Raw genomic sequence first — 18,177 nt, 5'->3', positions numbered from 1 at the left:
TCTGCTTCCAGATACACACAAAAGTTAATTTTTTCTAAAAATGCAACTTCGCTTCCATTCAGCACTTCAAGTGGAATGTTCAACGCTTTTGCCCAAAAAGAATTCTTAATAGCATGGTCTCTATTCATTTTCAGGGAAATGATAATTCCACAAAGAAAGAGCATTCCCAATGTCGAATGATTAATTACACATTCCTCACCTTCAGGATGAGATTCACATTCTGATTGAATATAATGGCATATCAAGTTAAATGCATGCGCTAGTTCAGCTACTGTTAGCTTTACCGAATCCTGAACAAAGCATAAAAAACGATAGATTTTGGCAAAAAGTTTATTTGTGAAGTTCTGTGGCTCTTCTGGTAAAGCTCCAAGTTTTGAAGGAAATTGTAAGCGAAGCAAGCAATCTGTAGGTATAATATTAGGAAGAAAATTAGATATTACAAAGCATATTGCCCGTGACACTGTTTCAATGCTCCTTTCATTGCAGATGCATGTAGAAAGATTTGCAAGGCAATTTTGTTCATTTAAAGTGTTCTCCGGTATGTATTTTTGATTAGGTTCTTTTTGTATTCGCTTCTCTGAAAAATTAACTGTATCATTTCTTAATGTTCATGAAAATTTGAATGAGAATGAAAATGAATTTTGAATCAAAAAGCACACTTAAATTTTTCGATATAAAATAAGGAATGCTTATCTTCTTCCTTATTATTTGATTGAGCGAAATGTAATGAAATATCAATCATTTTTATTTTCTGATTTCTACGAAAGATAAAATATAGATAAATTAAGGTATTTGATCATTTTTCTTCCTTTTTTTGTGCATGTTTCAATTATTCATAATTTCTTTTTCAAAATAATTGCTGACTTTTCAAAAAAAAAACAAACTTAGTTTTGCAATGCGATTTCACAATTTGATTTTCAGTATAGATGAAAAATTTTTCGAAGTGATTATTCGAGAAAATTGAACAAATAAGAATGGAGGGAGAAAAAAGCAATTTAATTGAAAAAAAATTAACATCAAATCTCTAAAAACTTTCAAAATTCAAAAGATAGTGCATAACAGGGAATAAAATAAAATCTTAGTTATTGAGAATGATTAAGAAGTTCTGATAATGTCACAAGAAAAAAAAAAATAATAATAATAATAATTCAAACATTAAAATTCAAATAAAATTCTATCATTTCATAGGAGCGTGCAAATCAAAAAAAAGGAAATAAAGCAAACAAAGCAAAGGGAGAAGGAGACAAAGCTATATATTACAAATGAAATACGAGGCGTGTAGAAAGAAAAATGAAAATTGACAATTGCAAACAGAATAACACGCACAAAAGGAAAGTATTAATACAACAATATTATCATTTAATTGATAAAAAATGATGAAAATGAAAAATAAATAAATAAATAAAAAGAAAAATAAAAAGAGAGAGAGAGAGAGAGAAATAGAAAGAGAAAGAAAAAGAAAAAACAAATGGAATGTTTAGATGAGGCTAATCATTGATAGAATGCAACAAAATATATTCTTAAAACAATCATGTATATTTCCAAAAAAACCAAATAAATCGATACATATTTCATAAAAATGTCATAAAAATGTCATAAAAATGGAATAAAATGTAACAAAATGGAATAAATGCATTCATTGCATAGAATGGCATAAAAAAGCATAAGGAAATGATTGCCTCTTAATCTCTTAATTTTTTTGCTTTTGAAACACATCAGAAATAAATAAATAAATAAAAATTACTAAAATACTAATAATATTAATAATAAATAGAAATAACAATAGAGATAGAAAAAGATAAAGGAAAGGAAAAAGAAAGAGAGAAAGAATAGAAATTAGAAATTAGAAATAGAAACAATTGCACAGAAAATCAAAATATTCACAAATAGCACAACAAAATAAAAGCGAATATTAAATCTTTCTCTCTCTTTCTCTCTTTCTCTCTCTCTTCTTTTACTTTCTTCCCTCATTTCTTTCTTTCTTTCTTTGGCAATGGAAAAACTGAAGATGCTGCAAAGTGTGTTGAGAAATGGATATAAGCAGCTGAAAATAATACAAACACAGACACAAATGAAGAAGAATAAATGCATTGCCATCAGAATAAAAAGAAAAATAAGAATTAAAAGAATTAAATAAAACAGAAAAAGAAAGAAAGAAAGAAAGAATATTAAATAAAATAGAAATATATCAAAATCAATAAAAAAAACATCGATTAAATAATGCAATTCTCAAAGCGATGAATTATTGCAAATAAACATCAAACATTTCTTTTCTTTCCTCCTTTTTTCCTTCAAAAAAGAAAATAAAAGAAAAAATCATATTTGAAGGAGAAAAAAGATAGAAAGAAAAGAAAAAGAAAAGAAAGCATTCCAATCAATAAATCTCTTTCCTACTCCATCCATCTTCATTGCCCTTTCTCTCTTTCCTTTTTTCATTTATTTTATTTTATTTATTTATTTATTTATTTATTATTATTTATTAATCATATAATCACAACATTTTTACATAGGATCGCCAAAATCATCTGTTCTGTCGTATTCTGAGTTGAAGTTGGAGGATGCTCTGAGAGGCGACGGAGAGGAAAGAGAGGCTGTTGAAGGTGCCATTGGTGAGACTGGAGTTGTTTGTCCAGGTGATGTTGATGAGGAAGGAGATGTTGAAGAAGAGGAGGAGGAAGAAGAAGAGGAAGAGGAAGGTGATGAAGGAGAAGCTAATGCTGAAGGAGGAGGAGCAGAAGAAGAAGCAGAAGAAGAAGAAGAAGATGATGATGTCTGAGAAGGTGTTAAAGGAGCACCAGAAGATGAAGAAGTTATCGTTGTTGTTCCCAGTCCCATTCCATCGCTCACTTGTGCAAAAGAAGAGACCGGCTGAGCCATCTGCATCTGCATCTGCATCGATTGTGCTGCTGCTGAGTCTAATGCATATTGAGACACAGCTGCTGCTGACGCTGCTGCTGTTGTTGGGTCAGAATATGCAGGTGCCATCAAAGTGAGTGTGGTTGGTGGTCTTTGGAATGGACTCGCCAAATGCGACGAACTCGGCAAGTGTGGCAGAGGTCCCCCTGCAAATCCACCCACACTGCTCAGACTCTGCATAGACAGGGCAGAGGAAGGAGTGGGAGGAAGTTGCTGGAGAAGAAGCAGCTGCTGCTGTTGGAGCTGTTGCTGTTGTTGTTGCTGCTCCAGCTGCATCTGCTGGGCTGACATCATCGCCAGCGAGGCACTTCGTGTCATTGATGCATTCCTCCATGTCTCTGGCGTTATCTTCCCACTCCCACTCCTCCCTCCCCCAAGCGTGTCATCCAGTGTCTGATGAGGCGTGGTTGATCCTCGTGTCCCCAACTTCGATGTCCCCAATGAACCCCTCGTCATCTGCCGTGTTAGTGTTGCCATCGACGCTGCTGTCTTCAGCCTTTCCTCTTTCTTCGCCTTCTTCTCGTCTTTCTTCTTCTTCTCCTGCTCCTCCAGCTGCCTCCTCACTTCGTCTGCCACTTGTTTCTTCTTCTCCTCCTCTGCCTTCTTTCGTGCCTCAATCATCGCCTTCCTCTTCCTCTCCTTCTCTCTGTGCTCCTCAAATATCTTCTCCCAGTCCAGCCAGTACGTCTGCCCACACACCAGCGCAAACAGATGCAGCACCATCAGACAGAAGAAGATGAACGAGGCAAACCACGTCACCGCAAACATCGATGCCGAGTGGTAGAAGATGGGGTTCATGAAGTCAAAGAGAGGGCCAGACACTTTCGACGGGCGGAGGTTTTTGATGACTGCTGCACGTGCTTGTGAGGAGGAGTAGCTCACATCCTCATTCAGCTCCTTCAGAATGTCTGTGAGTGTCTTGGGGGTCTGTGACAGCTTCTTTGAGGAGGTGGGTGTGGAGTCAAGAGAGGCAAAACTAGAGGAGAAGTTGTTTGGTTTGTTTTTTTCTTCTTCCTCTGCTTCTTCTCCTTCTTCGACAACAACTTTAACTTTAACTTTTTCATCATCATTCTTTGCATCCATTGTCATCTCCCCATTGCCATTAGCACTGCCATTCTTGATGCTGATCTCCATCCATTTCATGAGTGGGTTTATATTCTTATCAGAAGACAAGAACTGTCCAGCAAAATCGTTCTTCATCCTCTCCAGCAGCCGATCAAAGGCCAGCTCAATGGGAGATGTGACACCATCATCGCCTTGAAGGAATGAATGAATGCATTCAACATATGTCGACTGGTTGAACTTCATATGCCGGCGAATGCTGAAGTCTGCACTTTGGATGATCACCTCCTGCAATGTCCTTTTCTCATTCGATGACAATAAAGAGGAAGAAGAAGAAGATGATGATGATGAATGATTATCATTTTGAGAAAGATACAATGAAACATTATGAATAGCCAAGTCATCATTCACATCTTCTCCTTCATTTATATTTTTATCACACCATCCATCACTTCTTCTCTTCCACTCCTCTTCTCTTCCTTTCTCCATTTCCGTCTCCCTTCCCATCACTTCATTTGCCCCTGCTGAATACGGGAACCACCTCTGCACATACCTCACAGCAGGCTCAGACGTAGCAAATGCCTCCAATCCACCTCCATATATCCAACTCTGAGCATCCATAAACATTCCCCCAAACACTCCAAACGCCATCAGCAGCGCCCCAAACAAAAAAGACAAGATGAACTGCACAGCAATTGAGCAGCACATGTATCCGTTGCTGCCCTTTATGCACCCGAACAAGATGTCCAGCAGAGCCATCACTGCCATCACTGCAAAGTACCCAAAACACGCATAGCACACCATCCCTACATACTGCTTGGCTGGCTGAATGTATCCTTCTGTCAATGCCTTCGGGAGTGAATACACTCCAATGCCCTTGAAAAGCGTGCTGTTCAGTGCAGACGAGTAGTTCCCGCCGAGGTTGCTGAGTGTCGATGCCAGTGAATTCACCTGACTCTGGAACGATCTTAAGGAATTGTTGGTCTGTGTTCTGAGACTGTTCAGATCACGCACAAAATATGAGAGTTCGGTGTTGACAAGGGCATATGCCTCTTCCAGCTGCTGTCTATGTTCTCCTGATGCTGTCCCACTGGTAGAATTGGCAATTGTGAGCGTGTTGGCTGCTGTCTGCTGCCTCCCCACTATTGTTGGAATATCATTAAAGGATAAACCTCCTGTATCGGCACCTATTTTTGGATTGAATGGAAGAAGAGTAGCAGGAACGACAACATTTGGTAGTGTGCTTGTGGGCTTGCGTGTCTTTGGAGCAGATGAAGAGAAAGAGGAAGAGGAAGAATGAAAGGAAGACAGAGAAGTTGTTGGGGTTGTTGGAGTTGTATCTTCTTTGTTGCATTTGATGAGAAGAGAAGCACAATACTCCTTGGCCATCGAGTGATTAGCATAATATGTCTTGTCTGTCTTGGATGGATGGCAATCTCCAAGAGTACTCCAATCAGGATTGTTATAATCAGCCGTTGAGCAGTCGACATTCTTCTTTCTTCCCTTGTGATCTTTCATTGAATATATCTTATACTCATTGCCTTCATTTTCACTCCTTCTTTCCCTTATTCCATTAACTCCTCTTGTTGTTGACGTTCTTGCACCCGAGCCATTTTCTAGTCTGTATTGATCTTCAGCCTCTGTCTCATTCAGCACAGGCAGCAAGTTCCCACACCCCAGCAGATCTTCAAAGAGCGTCTGGTTGAGCAGCAGCCGGATGCTTTCTCTGTCTTTGAAGGCATTTGTGAGTGTCTCGTTCAAATGGCTGAGTGACTGAAGGGTGGAATTGAGACGTGTTTTGAAGGCAGAGGCAGAGTATGACCAGCTGAGCATTGCTTCAGAGAAGGAGGAGGAGGAAGAGGAGGAGGAGGAAGAAGAATTTGCGAATATTGGATTGCCTACTGATTCGATGAATTCTGTGAAATAAGTGTGAATAAAACATAGAGAAAGAGAATGAAAATGAAAACGAGAAAAATCAAAGAGAGAGAGAGAGAGAGAAGAAACAGAAATAGAAAGATAAACATAAATGTAAAGAAAAGAAGAAAAGAAGAAAATAAAATAAAATAAAATATAAAAAAAAAAGAAGAGAAGAGAAGAGAAGAGAAGAGAAGAGAAGAGAAGAGAAGAGAAGAGAAGAGAAAAGAAAAGGAAAGGAAAGGAAAGGAAAGAAAAGAAAAGAAAAGGAAAGGAAAGGAAAGGAAAGAAAAGAAAAGAAAAGGAAAGGAAAGAAAAGAAAAGAAAAGAAAAGAAAAGAAAAGGAAAGGAAAGGAAAGGAAAGGAAAGGAAAGAAAAGAAAAGGAAAGGAAAGAAAAGAAAAGAAAAGAAAAGAAAAGAAAAGAAAAAAACAAACTTTTACTTGCAGAGTTAATCCTTTCAACTTTTTCAGTGTAATTTTGCAGTTCTGTTGTGAACCTGTTAATTATGTCTCTAACATCAGTAACAACAACCTTCATCTCTTCCAATGATTTTGAAGGGGCGAAAGAGGGAATATCTTCATTTGACGATGAATGAAGCGATGTTTGGCCATCGTCTGTGATTGTCTTCAGATCAGAAATGATATCTTTGAATGAGATGCTCCATGCTGTGTCATTAGTCAATGAAACATTCAGCTCTGGATCACCTCCTTGGGTGTAAGAGGTCTGAGGAATATTAAACAAACAAACAAATAAATAAATAAATTAACGAGAAAAAAAAATTTTTTTTTCATCAAAACAGAAATCACGTAAAAGTATTGCAAAAACATAGCATGAAAAATATTAAGTTAACTTCAGAGCTCATAAAATCATAAGCACATAAGCACATAAGCACATAAGCACATAATCAATATACTACTCAGAAATAACACATACGTCAAATGAAATATCTTTGAAAGTATTAATTGCATCGTTCAAGCCTGTCCCAACAAATAATTCATCATACGAAGCAGTTTCCAAAGCATGAATTTCGCTGTAAATCATCATTGACATATGCCAATGTTAGCATAAATAAAGTGAAATATCACAAAAGAAAATAAAAAATAAATCACAAATATCAAAAAACTGAAATAGAAAATTGATTTTCAAAAAGAAATTTTGTTTGAACCAGAAAAAAAAGAGAAAAACAAAAACAAAAATTTAAAAAAATGATTGAACGCTAATTATACATAAATAAATCTTCTTATTAAATGTGCATTTAACAACATGCACAAGCAGACAATCAACGCTCACTCAAAAAGCATGCATGCCTTTTCACAGCTGATTGGAATGTATTCAAAAGCCCACTTAACTCGGAAAATGGAGTGAGCACAGTTTCTGATTGACTCGTAGCTGACGTTGCCACCTCACTCAGTGCAGTGTTCGCATTAGGAACAACTTTATTCAGCTCAGCAAAGCTTTCTCCAATTGTTGACATGTGTGACAATATTCCATTAACTGCAGGCGTAACTTTATCTAATTGCGCTGGAACTCCGAAGCACGTTGACGCAGCAAGAACACATACAACACTGTGACACGGCGTTGGATAATTTATGAAATGTGAAAATCGTAACATTCAAAAATTACGAATAAAATTTAATTTTTCATACATGAGCAAAATTGTCGAAACAGAGAACAATGCTTTCGTAAAAATAATCCACGATCTCCTTGGCCCTCCTTTTGTCCAAAAGCAGCACGTACAAGGTGGCTTTTCAGAATATGTTGTGCATAATGCACAGCACTGAATCGAAATCCAACCCACGCACCAAAGTAATATAACTGCGTACATTATTATTAAAGGAGAAGCAACTGCTAAATATGTCTTAAATATATAAATACACGTTTTTTGAAAGAATACTTCAAATAAATCAAAATCTTACCGTGATAAACTTATTGACATTTAAACGCGTAAATGGAGTTGTTGAGTTATATGTTCCGTTGCTAAGAAACATTTCATTGATTGCATCATTGAACGTGTCATAAACAGGAGCTGTCCAAAAAGTTCCAACACCCAAAGGCCTGGATATATTGCACACGGCCAATCCAAGATGATAATGAAATTTGTAATGCTTGTAATCTTTGAAAAATGATACGAAATAATATACTGATGGAAAGAAAAATAAATTTTATTCGCGCACCGTCCATTCCAGATGAATAAGCACATATGGTCAAAGATAAAATTAATAAAATATTAATCATCTTTGTATTTCGATTGCCTTTAAGTTTCAAATCTCCTTTGAATAAAGAAACAAAATAACCCAAATCCGAAAAGTAAAACGACCCAACACTTCAATATTTCCTTCCATACTTTTTTTAATTTTAATAATTCCAAAATTTTTTCTCTAAAAAAAGATATCATTTATACTTGTGTGATATGAATTTTTGAACGAATTTGTGCAAAAAATTTCCTAAACGATTTTTTCCAATATTGTTAAATTTATTTATTTCGGATTTTGAACTCCAAATAAGAAGAAAAAAATGAATAGCAAGCTTTTACAAGTTGAGCAACAATTTTATGTTCATTCATTATATTTTCTTTATTATTTTTTGTCACATATGATAAGTGAAAGGAATGTGTTTTGCTCGTATTGAAAATCGTTAAAATCCTTTCCATACCTATTCTTCACTCCAATTCTCCGCTCTCTCAATAAACTCGTTGCTCCTCATCAACGCTCCTGCAGAAAAAAAAAGGCAAAACTCTTATTTTTTTAATGGATTCAACTGGAATGCAAACATTTCCCACTTCATCCATTTCTTTGTTCAGAGGTGCACTTGGACCATCTCTTCAAATTCTTCACTTTTGGAAGAAGCATTTTGATTGCTTTCTTTCAAAAATAATTTTAATAAGAAAAAAAAATATTGATAAAAAATGTTTGATTTGCTTCAATACAGTTTTATGTTTTGACGTGAAACATGTCAATGAATATGAAATTCCAATGGCTCCAAACGTGCTTTCGAACGAACTGCTCCAAAATGCTCGCACACAAACGCCTCACTCTCTTCACCTCTTTCTTTCTTGCAGCTCAACAAAGCACTCAATAACAACAGAATGATGGACTCTTTGCCAAAAGCACACAACAGTCAAATAAAGAAAAGATAAAAGGTATGCACTATATAATTTCTTCTTAATAAAAAAAGAAAGAAAAAAGGATGTTGAAGAAGAAAAAGAAGAAAACAAAAACAAAAACAAAAATGAAATAGATATTCCATTCTTGCTGTTTTGCATCTTCCATCTTGCACTTAGTTCATCTTCTTCTCCATCACAAACATCTGCAGCATCCGGTGTGTCACAATGAACCCACCAAACACGTTGATCGACGCCAGGAACACTGACACTGCCCCAACACAGAAGCACACCCCCAGGAACGGCGCTGTCAGCTCCACAATTCCTCCGCAGATGATGATCCCAGACACTGCATTCGTCACCGACATCAGCGGCGTGTGCAGCGACGGCGTCACATTCCAGATCACCATGAACCCAATGTAGATCGCAAACACAAAGATCACAATCAGGTTCAGCATCTCCGTCGTCATGAACACCGCCAGAATCAGAATCCCCACCACAAACACCACAAACAGCGTCCACTTGAAGTAGAAGAACCATCCCTTCGACTTCTTCTCCTCTTCTCCTCCTGCTGGCGCATGCAATGATTGCTCCTCTTTCTTCTCTGTTGCTGCTGCTGCTGCTGCTGCCACTGGTGCTGCTGGTGTGGCTGGCTTTGCTGCTCCTGCTGCTGCTGCTCCGGCTGGCTTCTTCTGTGCCGTCACCGAAACCGGCTTCCTGTTCGGATCCCATCGGATCTTCCCCTGGATCACACACAGCGACCCATAGATGATCTCGTTCTTCTCATCCACCGAGAAGTTCTGCGCCTTCCCCATCTCGTCCAGCAGGTGGCACAGGTTGTTCGAGTACATCGTCGATGCCTGCGTCGCCATCTTCCCCACCAGATCGGTCTCTCCCACAATCTTCACTCCGTTCGACACATCAATCGTCTTCCCAGGCACTGTCAGCTCGCAGTTCCCTCCCGTCTCTGCCGCCAGATCCACAATCACCGACCCTGCCTTCATCTTCGACACCGCCTCCGCCGTCACCAGCACCGGCGCCTTCTTGTTCGGGATCTGCGCCGTCGTGATGATGATGTCCACCTCTTCCGCCTGCCGCGTGAACAGCGCTATCTCCTCACGCACATACGCCTCCGACATCGCCTTCGAGTATCCTCCTGCCACTTCTCCGTCCTCCTTCACACTCACCGTCAGGAACTCTCCCCCCATCGACTCAATCTGCTCCTGCACCGCCACACGCGAGTCAAACGCCCGCACAATCGCTCCCAGCCCCTTCGCTGCTCCAATCGCTGCCAGCCCGGCCACACCCGCCCCAACAATCAGCACCTTCGCCGGCTTCACCGACCCCGCTGCCGTGATCTGCCCTGTCATGTACCGCGGGAAATACGACGCCGCCTCAATCACTGCTCGGTATCCCGAGATCCCCGCCATCGACGACAGCACATCGCACTTCTGCGCACGCGAGATACGCGGAATCTGGTCCATCGCAATCGCCGTCACCCCTGCCTTCTCCATCTCCTTCATCACCTCCCCATTCCGCGCCGGGTACAGGTACGACAGAATCACTGTTCCCTGCCGCATCAGCTGGCACTCGTTCACCTTGTACACCGGGTGCTCCTGCGGCGGACGCACCTTCAGCACAATCTCCGCCTTCTTGTACAGCTCCTCCGCATTCGGGCAGATCGTCGCCCCAACCTTCACATAGTCCTCGTCGCTGAACCGCGAGTGCTCTCCTGCCCCGCTCTCAATGTACACTCCAAAGCCCATCTTCCTCATCCACACAACCGACTCCGGCGTCGCTGCCACACGCCTCTCCCCTCCAAACACCTCCTTCGGCACCCCCACAAAGTGCACCGGGTCGGGGAACTTCTCCTGCGTCTGGTATCCTGCCTTCTCCTCCTGCTTCAGCGGCGTCGTCTCGTCCACCTTCGGCGCTGCTGCTGCCACCGCCGACGAGTCTCCCAGGATCCCCGTCAGGTTCGCCAGCATCTTCTCGCACACCGCCAGCGCATTCCCATACAGCATCCGCGTGTTCTCTTTGTAGAACAGCGGGTTCTCCACACCCGCATATCCTGTTCCCTTCCCTCTCTTGATCACTATCACGTTCTTCGCCTTCCAGCACTCCACAACTGGCATCCCTGCAATCGGCGAGTTCGGGTCGTCCAGCGCTGACGGGTTCACAATGTCGTTCGCTCCAAGCACAATCGCCAGATCTGTCGACGGGAAGTCGGGGTTGATCTTCTCCATCTCCATCACAATGTCATACGGCACACGCGCCTCTGCCAACAGCACATTCATGTGCCCCGGCAGACGCCCAGCCACTGGATGCACTGCAAACCGCAGGTTGCACCCGTGCTTCCTCATCAGCTTCGTGATCGCTGCCACTGCATGCTGCGCCTTTCCCGCTGCCATCCCATACCCCGGCACAATGATAATCGACTTCGACTTCGCCACCAGCTGCGCTGCATCCATCGGCTGGATCTCCTTCATCTCTCCCTCCACTGCTGCTGCCGCCGCTGCTCCTCCTGCCCCTTCTCCAAACCCGCCCAGAATCACAGAGATGAACGACCGGTTCATCGCCCGGCACATGATGTACGACAGGATCGCACCCGACGACCCCACCAGCGCCCCCGTCACCACCATCACCATGTTGCTCAGCATCAGCCCCGACATCGCCGTCGCCCACCCGCTGTACGAGTTCAGCATCGATATCACCACCGGCATGTCTGCTCCCCCAATCGCCATGATCAGCACCACCCCCAGCACCAGAGACAGCACTGTCCCCACCGTCAGGTTCATCAGGTCCCACCCCCACGACAGCCCATACATGTACAGCATCATGCACACCAGCGAGATCCCAATGATGCCCCCGTTGATCCACATCCGGTACTTCCCCCCAAACATGTACGGCTTCGACGGCACCTTCCCGTTCAGCTTCCCAAACGCAATCAGCGACCCCGTGAACGTCACTGCCCCAATGAAGATCCCCAGGAAGCACTCCAGCCGCTGCAGCCCCACGTTGAACGTCCCTTCCGCATGCTCGTCGTTGAAGAAGCTCCCGTACCCAATCAGCGTCGCCGCCAGCCCCACAAACGAGTGCAGGCACGCAATCAGCTCCGGCATCGCCGTCATCACCACACGCAGCGCCACATACACCCCGATCGACGCTCCCGGGATAATCATCAGCACAATCGTCCCCAGAATCTTCCAGATGTCTGCCCCCTTCGCTGTCGCATCGTGCCACGCATCAACCGTCGCCAGCGCCACGCCAAACATCATCCCAATCACGCCGTACCAGTTTCCTTTCTTCGCACTCTCCTGGTTGCTCAATCCGCTGAATTGAACCATTCATCAGTTTTTTTTTTCATTGACATTGTTCGTATTTCGTGTTCCGTGTGCCCAGATGCAGAACAGCCCACACGTGCAAATCGTTCGCAGGATGCGTTTGTTTCGCCAGATTCGTCGATTGAAGGAGGCGTTTTTATCATTTGTTGGTTGTTTGGTTGTTTGGTTGTTTGTTCGAGTCGCCACAAAAGTCAGCACAGAACACAAACCACAGCCGCGCCGCACGCCACACCACCCCCAAGCGCAAGCACACAAGAAAAGACACAAAAAACAACAAAATGAATTTCAGCCCAAACACGCCCCCACCAGCCCCAAAGAGCTGCCGAAGGCGCTAAACACCACAGCCACACACCTCAGCGTCATGATGAAAAACAGCGCCGCAATCATGTACCCTGCCATGATCACGTTGCCGTAGTTCCACTCTTGCTCCGCCGTTTCTGCCAATACTTGTGCAAGCATTTTGATCCTTTCAAACAAAGATCCAAACAATTTCGCCCCTTCCGCCCCGCCCCTCCCATACTCCAACTCCTCCATCCAAAATTTTTTTCTGTTTTTTTCTTTTCCACCATATCCTGTTAACTGAGCATGCCGCACGGCCCGTGCTGCTTCTTGTGGTGTTGTGAGTGTTTTGTGTTTTGTTGGGAACAATTGCATGTGAGTGTGGGTGGGATGATCCATCTGATCGAGTGAACAAAAGAAAATGGCCTTTTCTCGATATGCGATGGCTGACGGGTGCAGAAAGTGTGGTGGCACCTTTTTTGTTAATTTATGAGTGGAATGGAAGGGACAAGGGAATTGTGAAATTTGAGGAGAAAAGGAAGAGTGAATTGTTGTTGTTCATGAAAAAGGCGCAGCACTTTGTTTGGTGGGGCAGGCAATTGCATTTTCTTAGAGCCCGTGGATGTCGCGAATCAGCCTCGTTTGCCAAGCTGCGCACTTTTCAGTGCTTTTCGTCTTCTTCAAGAATATGGCCTTGCATCGACAAAGGGCGTCGGCGAGTTTGAGCCATCAAGCAAATAAGTTGGAGGATCGCGGGGAAAGGCAAAGAAGCCCCTTTCGATGGAGTATTAAAGTCAAGCTTTGTGGGAAACAAACAAACGTTTTCTTGGCCTCTTCATCTGTTCCCAGACAGCCAAGTCGTTATTTCGTGCGAATGAAGAACAAACGATTTTGTTGGATATGAAAACAAAGTGGCATCGGAACAACGGACATTTGAGGAATGGTTAGTGCGTCATTTGCAGTGCAAGGCAAGGAAAGGCAAGGCAAGAAGAGCATCAATGAAAAGAGGAAAAAGGAGAAAAGCATAAATAGAGATGGAGAGAGATCGGTGGAGGCAGCAGAGCAATTATGAAACGTCCTTGACAAATGAAACGATCAGTATTTGTGTGAAAGCGAAGGAGAAACAGAAGAAACAGGAAACAAAAAAGAGGGGATAACAAGGAAATATGGCATGCTTGGATGCGAGAGTTGGAGGGGAACTGGTGATTGACGGGTTTGGAAGGAGCGAGAGAGAATCATCTTCGGCTTCTTCTGCGATGGGGAAAGGGTGTGAGAGCAAGAACGATGAAAGAGAAGGGAAAGGGGGCAATTTGAGTGAAAAGGGAAGGATGGACTTTGCGATGTGATGGATGAAGCAGACACCCCCACGCAACTTGAGGAGGCAAAGGCAATGAACAGGAAGGCGAAGGATGATCGCAGCAAAGAGGAAGAAGAGAACAAGAGGAGCTTTTTGGTTGGTGATTGGAAGGCAAGGCAGATGCGAAAAGATGAGGGAGAGCAGCGAGTCGTGATTTGTCTCTGTTCTTCTGTGAGCATTCTGAATTTGTTGACTTGAATCTTTGGCATCCTCGGTGCATTTGCTGTTGTATTCTGCGCATGAAATGCTGGCCAAGGGATTCAACAGCAAACCCTTCTCCTTCACCTTCTCCTTCTCCTTCTCCTTCGCCTTCTCCTTCTCTTTCTCCTTCACCTTCACATTTGCCTCCTCTTGCCAAGATGTTGAGATTTGCATGGGATGGAGGGAAACAGAGTAATCAGCAGAAAACGAGCGGATTGGCGCAAACGAACAAATCAGAAGAATGGCTGATGAAAAGCACTGACAGAAGGGAAGAATGGTGAATTTTTGGTGGAGCCTTTTCGAATTGAAGGGAAGAGACAAGCCAAACAATGAAGATGCTTTGAGAAGAAAAGAAAGCTCTTGAGCTGATTTTTTTTCCTCATCAATTTTGTTTCAAATTTTTCATTTCATTTTCTTTTCCATGTTAATGATCATGAGATTTTGAAATGAAAATTGAACAATAAAAACATTTTCAAAATAACACAAGAATGCCAAAATTTTGAACAGAAAGTCAAATTCTTTAAAAAACAACGAAAAACAAGAATTATAATTAAATTATTGGAATATAAACTCTCAAAATGTTTAAGATATTCCACTAATTCAAAAGACAAGAAAAACATTCATTTTCTTTCTTTCATAAATATGATTGTTTGTGCTTTTATTGTTTTCCAGCTGCTTGCCGGAAAGCCCAAGGACCCTTCGAGTTAAACGGGCATTCAGTACAAATTAAAAAAATTGGAACACAGACAAAGCCATCTCAACATGATCAATGAAAAATGTGATGATATTTCTAATTTGTGATTTCACAGAAAAATGGAATTCCACCAGGAAGCCTCAGCACAAGATGAAGTGTAGCTTCTTTCAGGATAAAGTAATCCTCCGCTGTTTTATTGTTTACAAGCTCTTTGCCAGAAAAAATAATTCTTTGTTCTGATACTGGAATTCGTTCTTTTTCTTCAATTTGTTTCTTAATATTTTCAATTGTATCCTCTTTTGAAATCATAAGAACCATTGTTTTCCCTGTCAATGACCTCACGAAAATCTGATATTTTTTGCCTGGAGGATTCATATTCAAATAACAATTATGATCTGAAAATTCCAAAATCCGAAATACCCAAAATAAAATAAGTTGAATAGGAAATAATAATAAAAAGTAAAATACATTCATTAAAAAAATAAAACAACGATTTATTCCGAACTTTTTCAATAACCTTTGGTAAGAGGGTACATAGCGACCGGTATAAAAATTGTCTATAAGAAGTACTATTGACATTTGAAAACCTAATTCACTGATGAAATAATTCACATAAAGGAGAAATATTCGTTAAAAAACTGAATATTTTTTGTGGTTAAAAAGCAATTTTTATCAAAAATTAATGATCAAACCCCTAAGATAAAAAAGAGAGAAACTTTCTTTTAGGTTTTTTTCGGAAATAAAGATTTATCCATTGTCAATGTGTTTATTAGGGTTATATTTAACGAAAACTTTTGTTTATTTAACTGATAAGGGTTTTTTATTTAAAGTGAGGAAGCTTTCAAAATAAAAATTCCTGTTGGATTTAAAAAAAATAGGTTTTCTCAGCTTTGAATCACTGTAATTCGAAAATCACCTGAGAAATATCATAATTGGTTTCATTAGTAATAGTCTATATATATAAAAACATGTAAATCTAATTTTTTTACCGGTCGTTATCTGCCCACTTACCTAACAAACAAATGGTTTTCATTTTTTAAAAAATTCGTAAAAGAAAATAAAAGTGAAAATGAAGTTTCTTTTTATTAAAATACACCAAAAATTATTCAAAATGAGAATTTTTACTATCGAATTAATAATTTTGCAAACGAATTAAAAAATTTTTCATTCAAAATGAAAATATCTTATGTTTTCATATGAATAATAATTATATGAAATTATTAAAATTTATGTCAGAAAATTAAAAATTTCAAAAATTTTTCTTTCGTACAAAAAAATTATGACAACACAAAATTATTTCCGATTCAAAAGTGGCAAACTGATTTTCACAAAATTTGGTGAGAGTGCGAATAAATTTTTGTTAGGTTTACAACAATTATTAATTCGAATGCAAAAATTATTATTTCGTTTGAAAAAATTATTAATTTGTTTGCAAAATTTCCATTTTGAACGCAAAAGTTCTTATTTTGTTTGCAAAATTATTATTTTGAATGCAATTTTTATTTTTTTGAATGCAAAAATTCTCATTTTGAATAATTTTTGGTGTGTCATAGTTCGAAAATAAAATCTGCTCAAGAGCTTTCTTTTCTTCGCAATGCATCTTCATTGTTTGGCTTGTCTCTTCCCTTCAATTCGAAAAGGCTCCACCAAAAATTCACCATTCTTCCCTTCTGTCAGTGCTTTTCATCAGCCATTCTTCTGATTTGTTCGTTTGCGCCAATCCGCTCGTTTTCTGCTGATTCCTCTGTTTCCCTCCATCACGTACAAATCCAAGTCATTTGACAAGAGAATAAGAAGAATGATGATAAAAAGAGAATATTTTTGAATGATGAATGAACCTTAAAGAAAAAATGCAAATGGGAAAGACCATCAACACTATAAATAATGCAGAATTGTTTAAGATTATAAATCTTGTGAAAAAAGAACGTAGGAGCATTTGTCAGAAGAAATGGGAAGGATAACATTCCTTCTGGAATGGTGCGGCTGGTTCAGTTTCTGTCAACTTATAGCACTGGTCATTGCCAATTGCACTCTTTCTGATGAGCAAAATATAATTAACAAATAACAAATGACTGTAATTGACCTTTCAAAAACCTCTGAGGGAAAGAATGAAAAAGGCTGAAGAATATGATGGATTCGTCGATTGATCTTAAGTGATTGGTTTTGTTGAAGAGGGATGAATGTCACTGCTCAAAATAGATTTTTCAAAACGAACAAAATAATTTGTGGAGCTTGAAATGTTTTGTTCAAAGGTTTGAAGAAATAATGGCAAAAGAAAAAACATGAAGAAAGAATTCTGAGTTGATTGCATTTTGGCATCGTTGTCAACAAACTGGGTTGCGAAAGATGGATATTCAGAAGCAAAAGAATGAGATATCAAAATTCTATGGCGATTGATGTGATGAAAAATAACTTCCAAATGAAATAGATGAGTTGTATTTCTTCTTGTTGTTTAATGCATTAATGAAAAAGAATATGATAAAGATTGATTTTTGTCCAACTTTGTGTTTTCAAACGGATATCCAATCTAATGCTCTTGTGAGGCAGTTCTTGAAGATTTCAAGTTCATTCTATTTCGAAAATGGTTGATGCATCTACATGAATAATAGGGAAATAAAACCATGAAACTCTTTATTTCCCTTCTGATATTTAAAAAAAGTTAGAATGGTGTTCAATCTTCAATGGGATCATCCGTTCCATTGCTTGGAACAAATTCTTTCCTCTTTCGCAGACAATATTCATCTTTCTTAAAAACAAGCCACTTTCTTTGACGAAAATATCTCAATATATTCCATTTTTATTTCCTTTCGAAGATCAATTTATTTATTGTTAAAACTTCATTTTTCAGAGAACTAAATCTTCATGAATATAGCTGATGATTGATGAGCTGAGTTTGTTTTCATCCCTTGATCCAATAAATAATTGTTTCATGATCAAAGATCGATATATTTTCCTTTCTTTCAATCGAAATACAATAATCTTTCCATCTTTGGTTTTCACGCTCAGCAAAGAAAAATTGGCATTATTTCTGATTACAAGATCCAATGATTCTGAAAATTCAGCAAAATGAAGCATGTTCACAATAAGCAGAAGGATATGAAAAAAAAAGCAAACTAGAACAATTATTTTTTCAAAAAATATTTTTATGAGCAGACCACCTGTGTTTTCAAATATGAAATGTTTCATTCGAAACTCAGCTGTTTCAATGGATTTCTTGTGAACCATCACATCACGGAGAAAATAAAAATACTGTTCCAAAGAAAAATTTCATCATCGACCTCTCGTTGCATTATTGAAAAGTCTTGATA

General features: G+C 39.9%; 3 protein-coding genes across 3 annotated transcripts; 1 reads left to right on the top strand and 2 right to left on the bottom strand.

Moving 5' to 3' along the window:
- Positions 1 to 888: 888 nt before the first annotated feature.
- MONOS_14869 (uncharacterized protein) lies at positions 889 to 8,129 on the bottom strand (the record flags this gene model as incomplete). The annotated part of the gene is made up of 7 exons (XM_067867707.1): positions 889 to 5,894; positions 6,329 to 6,617; positions 6,828 to 6,924; positions 7,202 to 7,459; positions 7,541 to 7,752; positions 7,811 to 8,007; positions 8,069 to 8,129. 7 exons carry the CDS (start codon positions 8,127 to 8,129, stop codon positions 2,503 to 2,505), a joined length of 4,506 nt encoding a protein of 1,501 aa, XP_067718728.1. The 3' UTR covers positions 889 to 2,502.
- Positions 8,130 to 8,787: 658 nt separating this feature from the next.
- Positions 8,788 to 13,016, bottom strand: MONOS_14754fu14870 (putative nicotinamide nucleotide transhydrogenase; the record flags this gene model as incomplete). Its single annotated transcript, XM_067867583.1, has 2 exons — positions 8,788 to 12,327; positions 12,691 to 13,016. The coding sequence occupies 2 exons, from the start codon at positions 13,014 to 13,016 to the stop codon at positions 9,171 to 9,173; spliced, it is 3,483 nt and encodes a 1,160-aa protein (XP_067718727.1). The 3' UTR covers positions 8,788 to 9,170.
- A 767-nt stretch (positions 13,017 to 13,783) lies between these two features.
- On the top strand, positions 13,784 to 14,456 carry MONOS_16689 (uncharacterized protein; the record flags this gene model as incomplete). Its single annotated transcript, XM_067869575.1, has 2 exons — positions 13,784 to 13,884; positions 14,231 to 14,456. The coding sequence occupies 2 exons, from the start codon at positions 13,784 to 13,786 to the stop codon at positions 14,454 to 14,456; spliced, it is 327 nt and encodes a 108-aa protein (XP_067718726.1).
- Positions 14,457 to 18,177: the final 3,721 nt, after the last annotated feature.

This window comes from Monocercomonoides exilis (assembly GCF_001643675.1).
Source record: "Monocercomonoides exilis strain PA203 chromosome Unknown scaffold74-111510, whole genome shotgun sequence".
Taxonomy (NCBI): Eukaryota; Preaxostyla; order Oxymonadida; family Polymastigidae; genus Monocercomonoides; species Monocercomonoides exilis.
The sequence above is the reverse complement of the archived record's forward strand: the minus strand, read 5'-3'. Positions and strand labels throughout refer to the sequence as shown.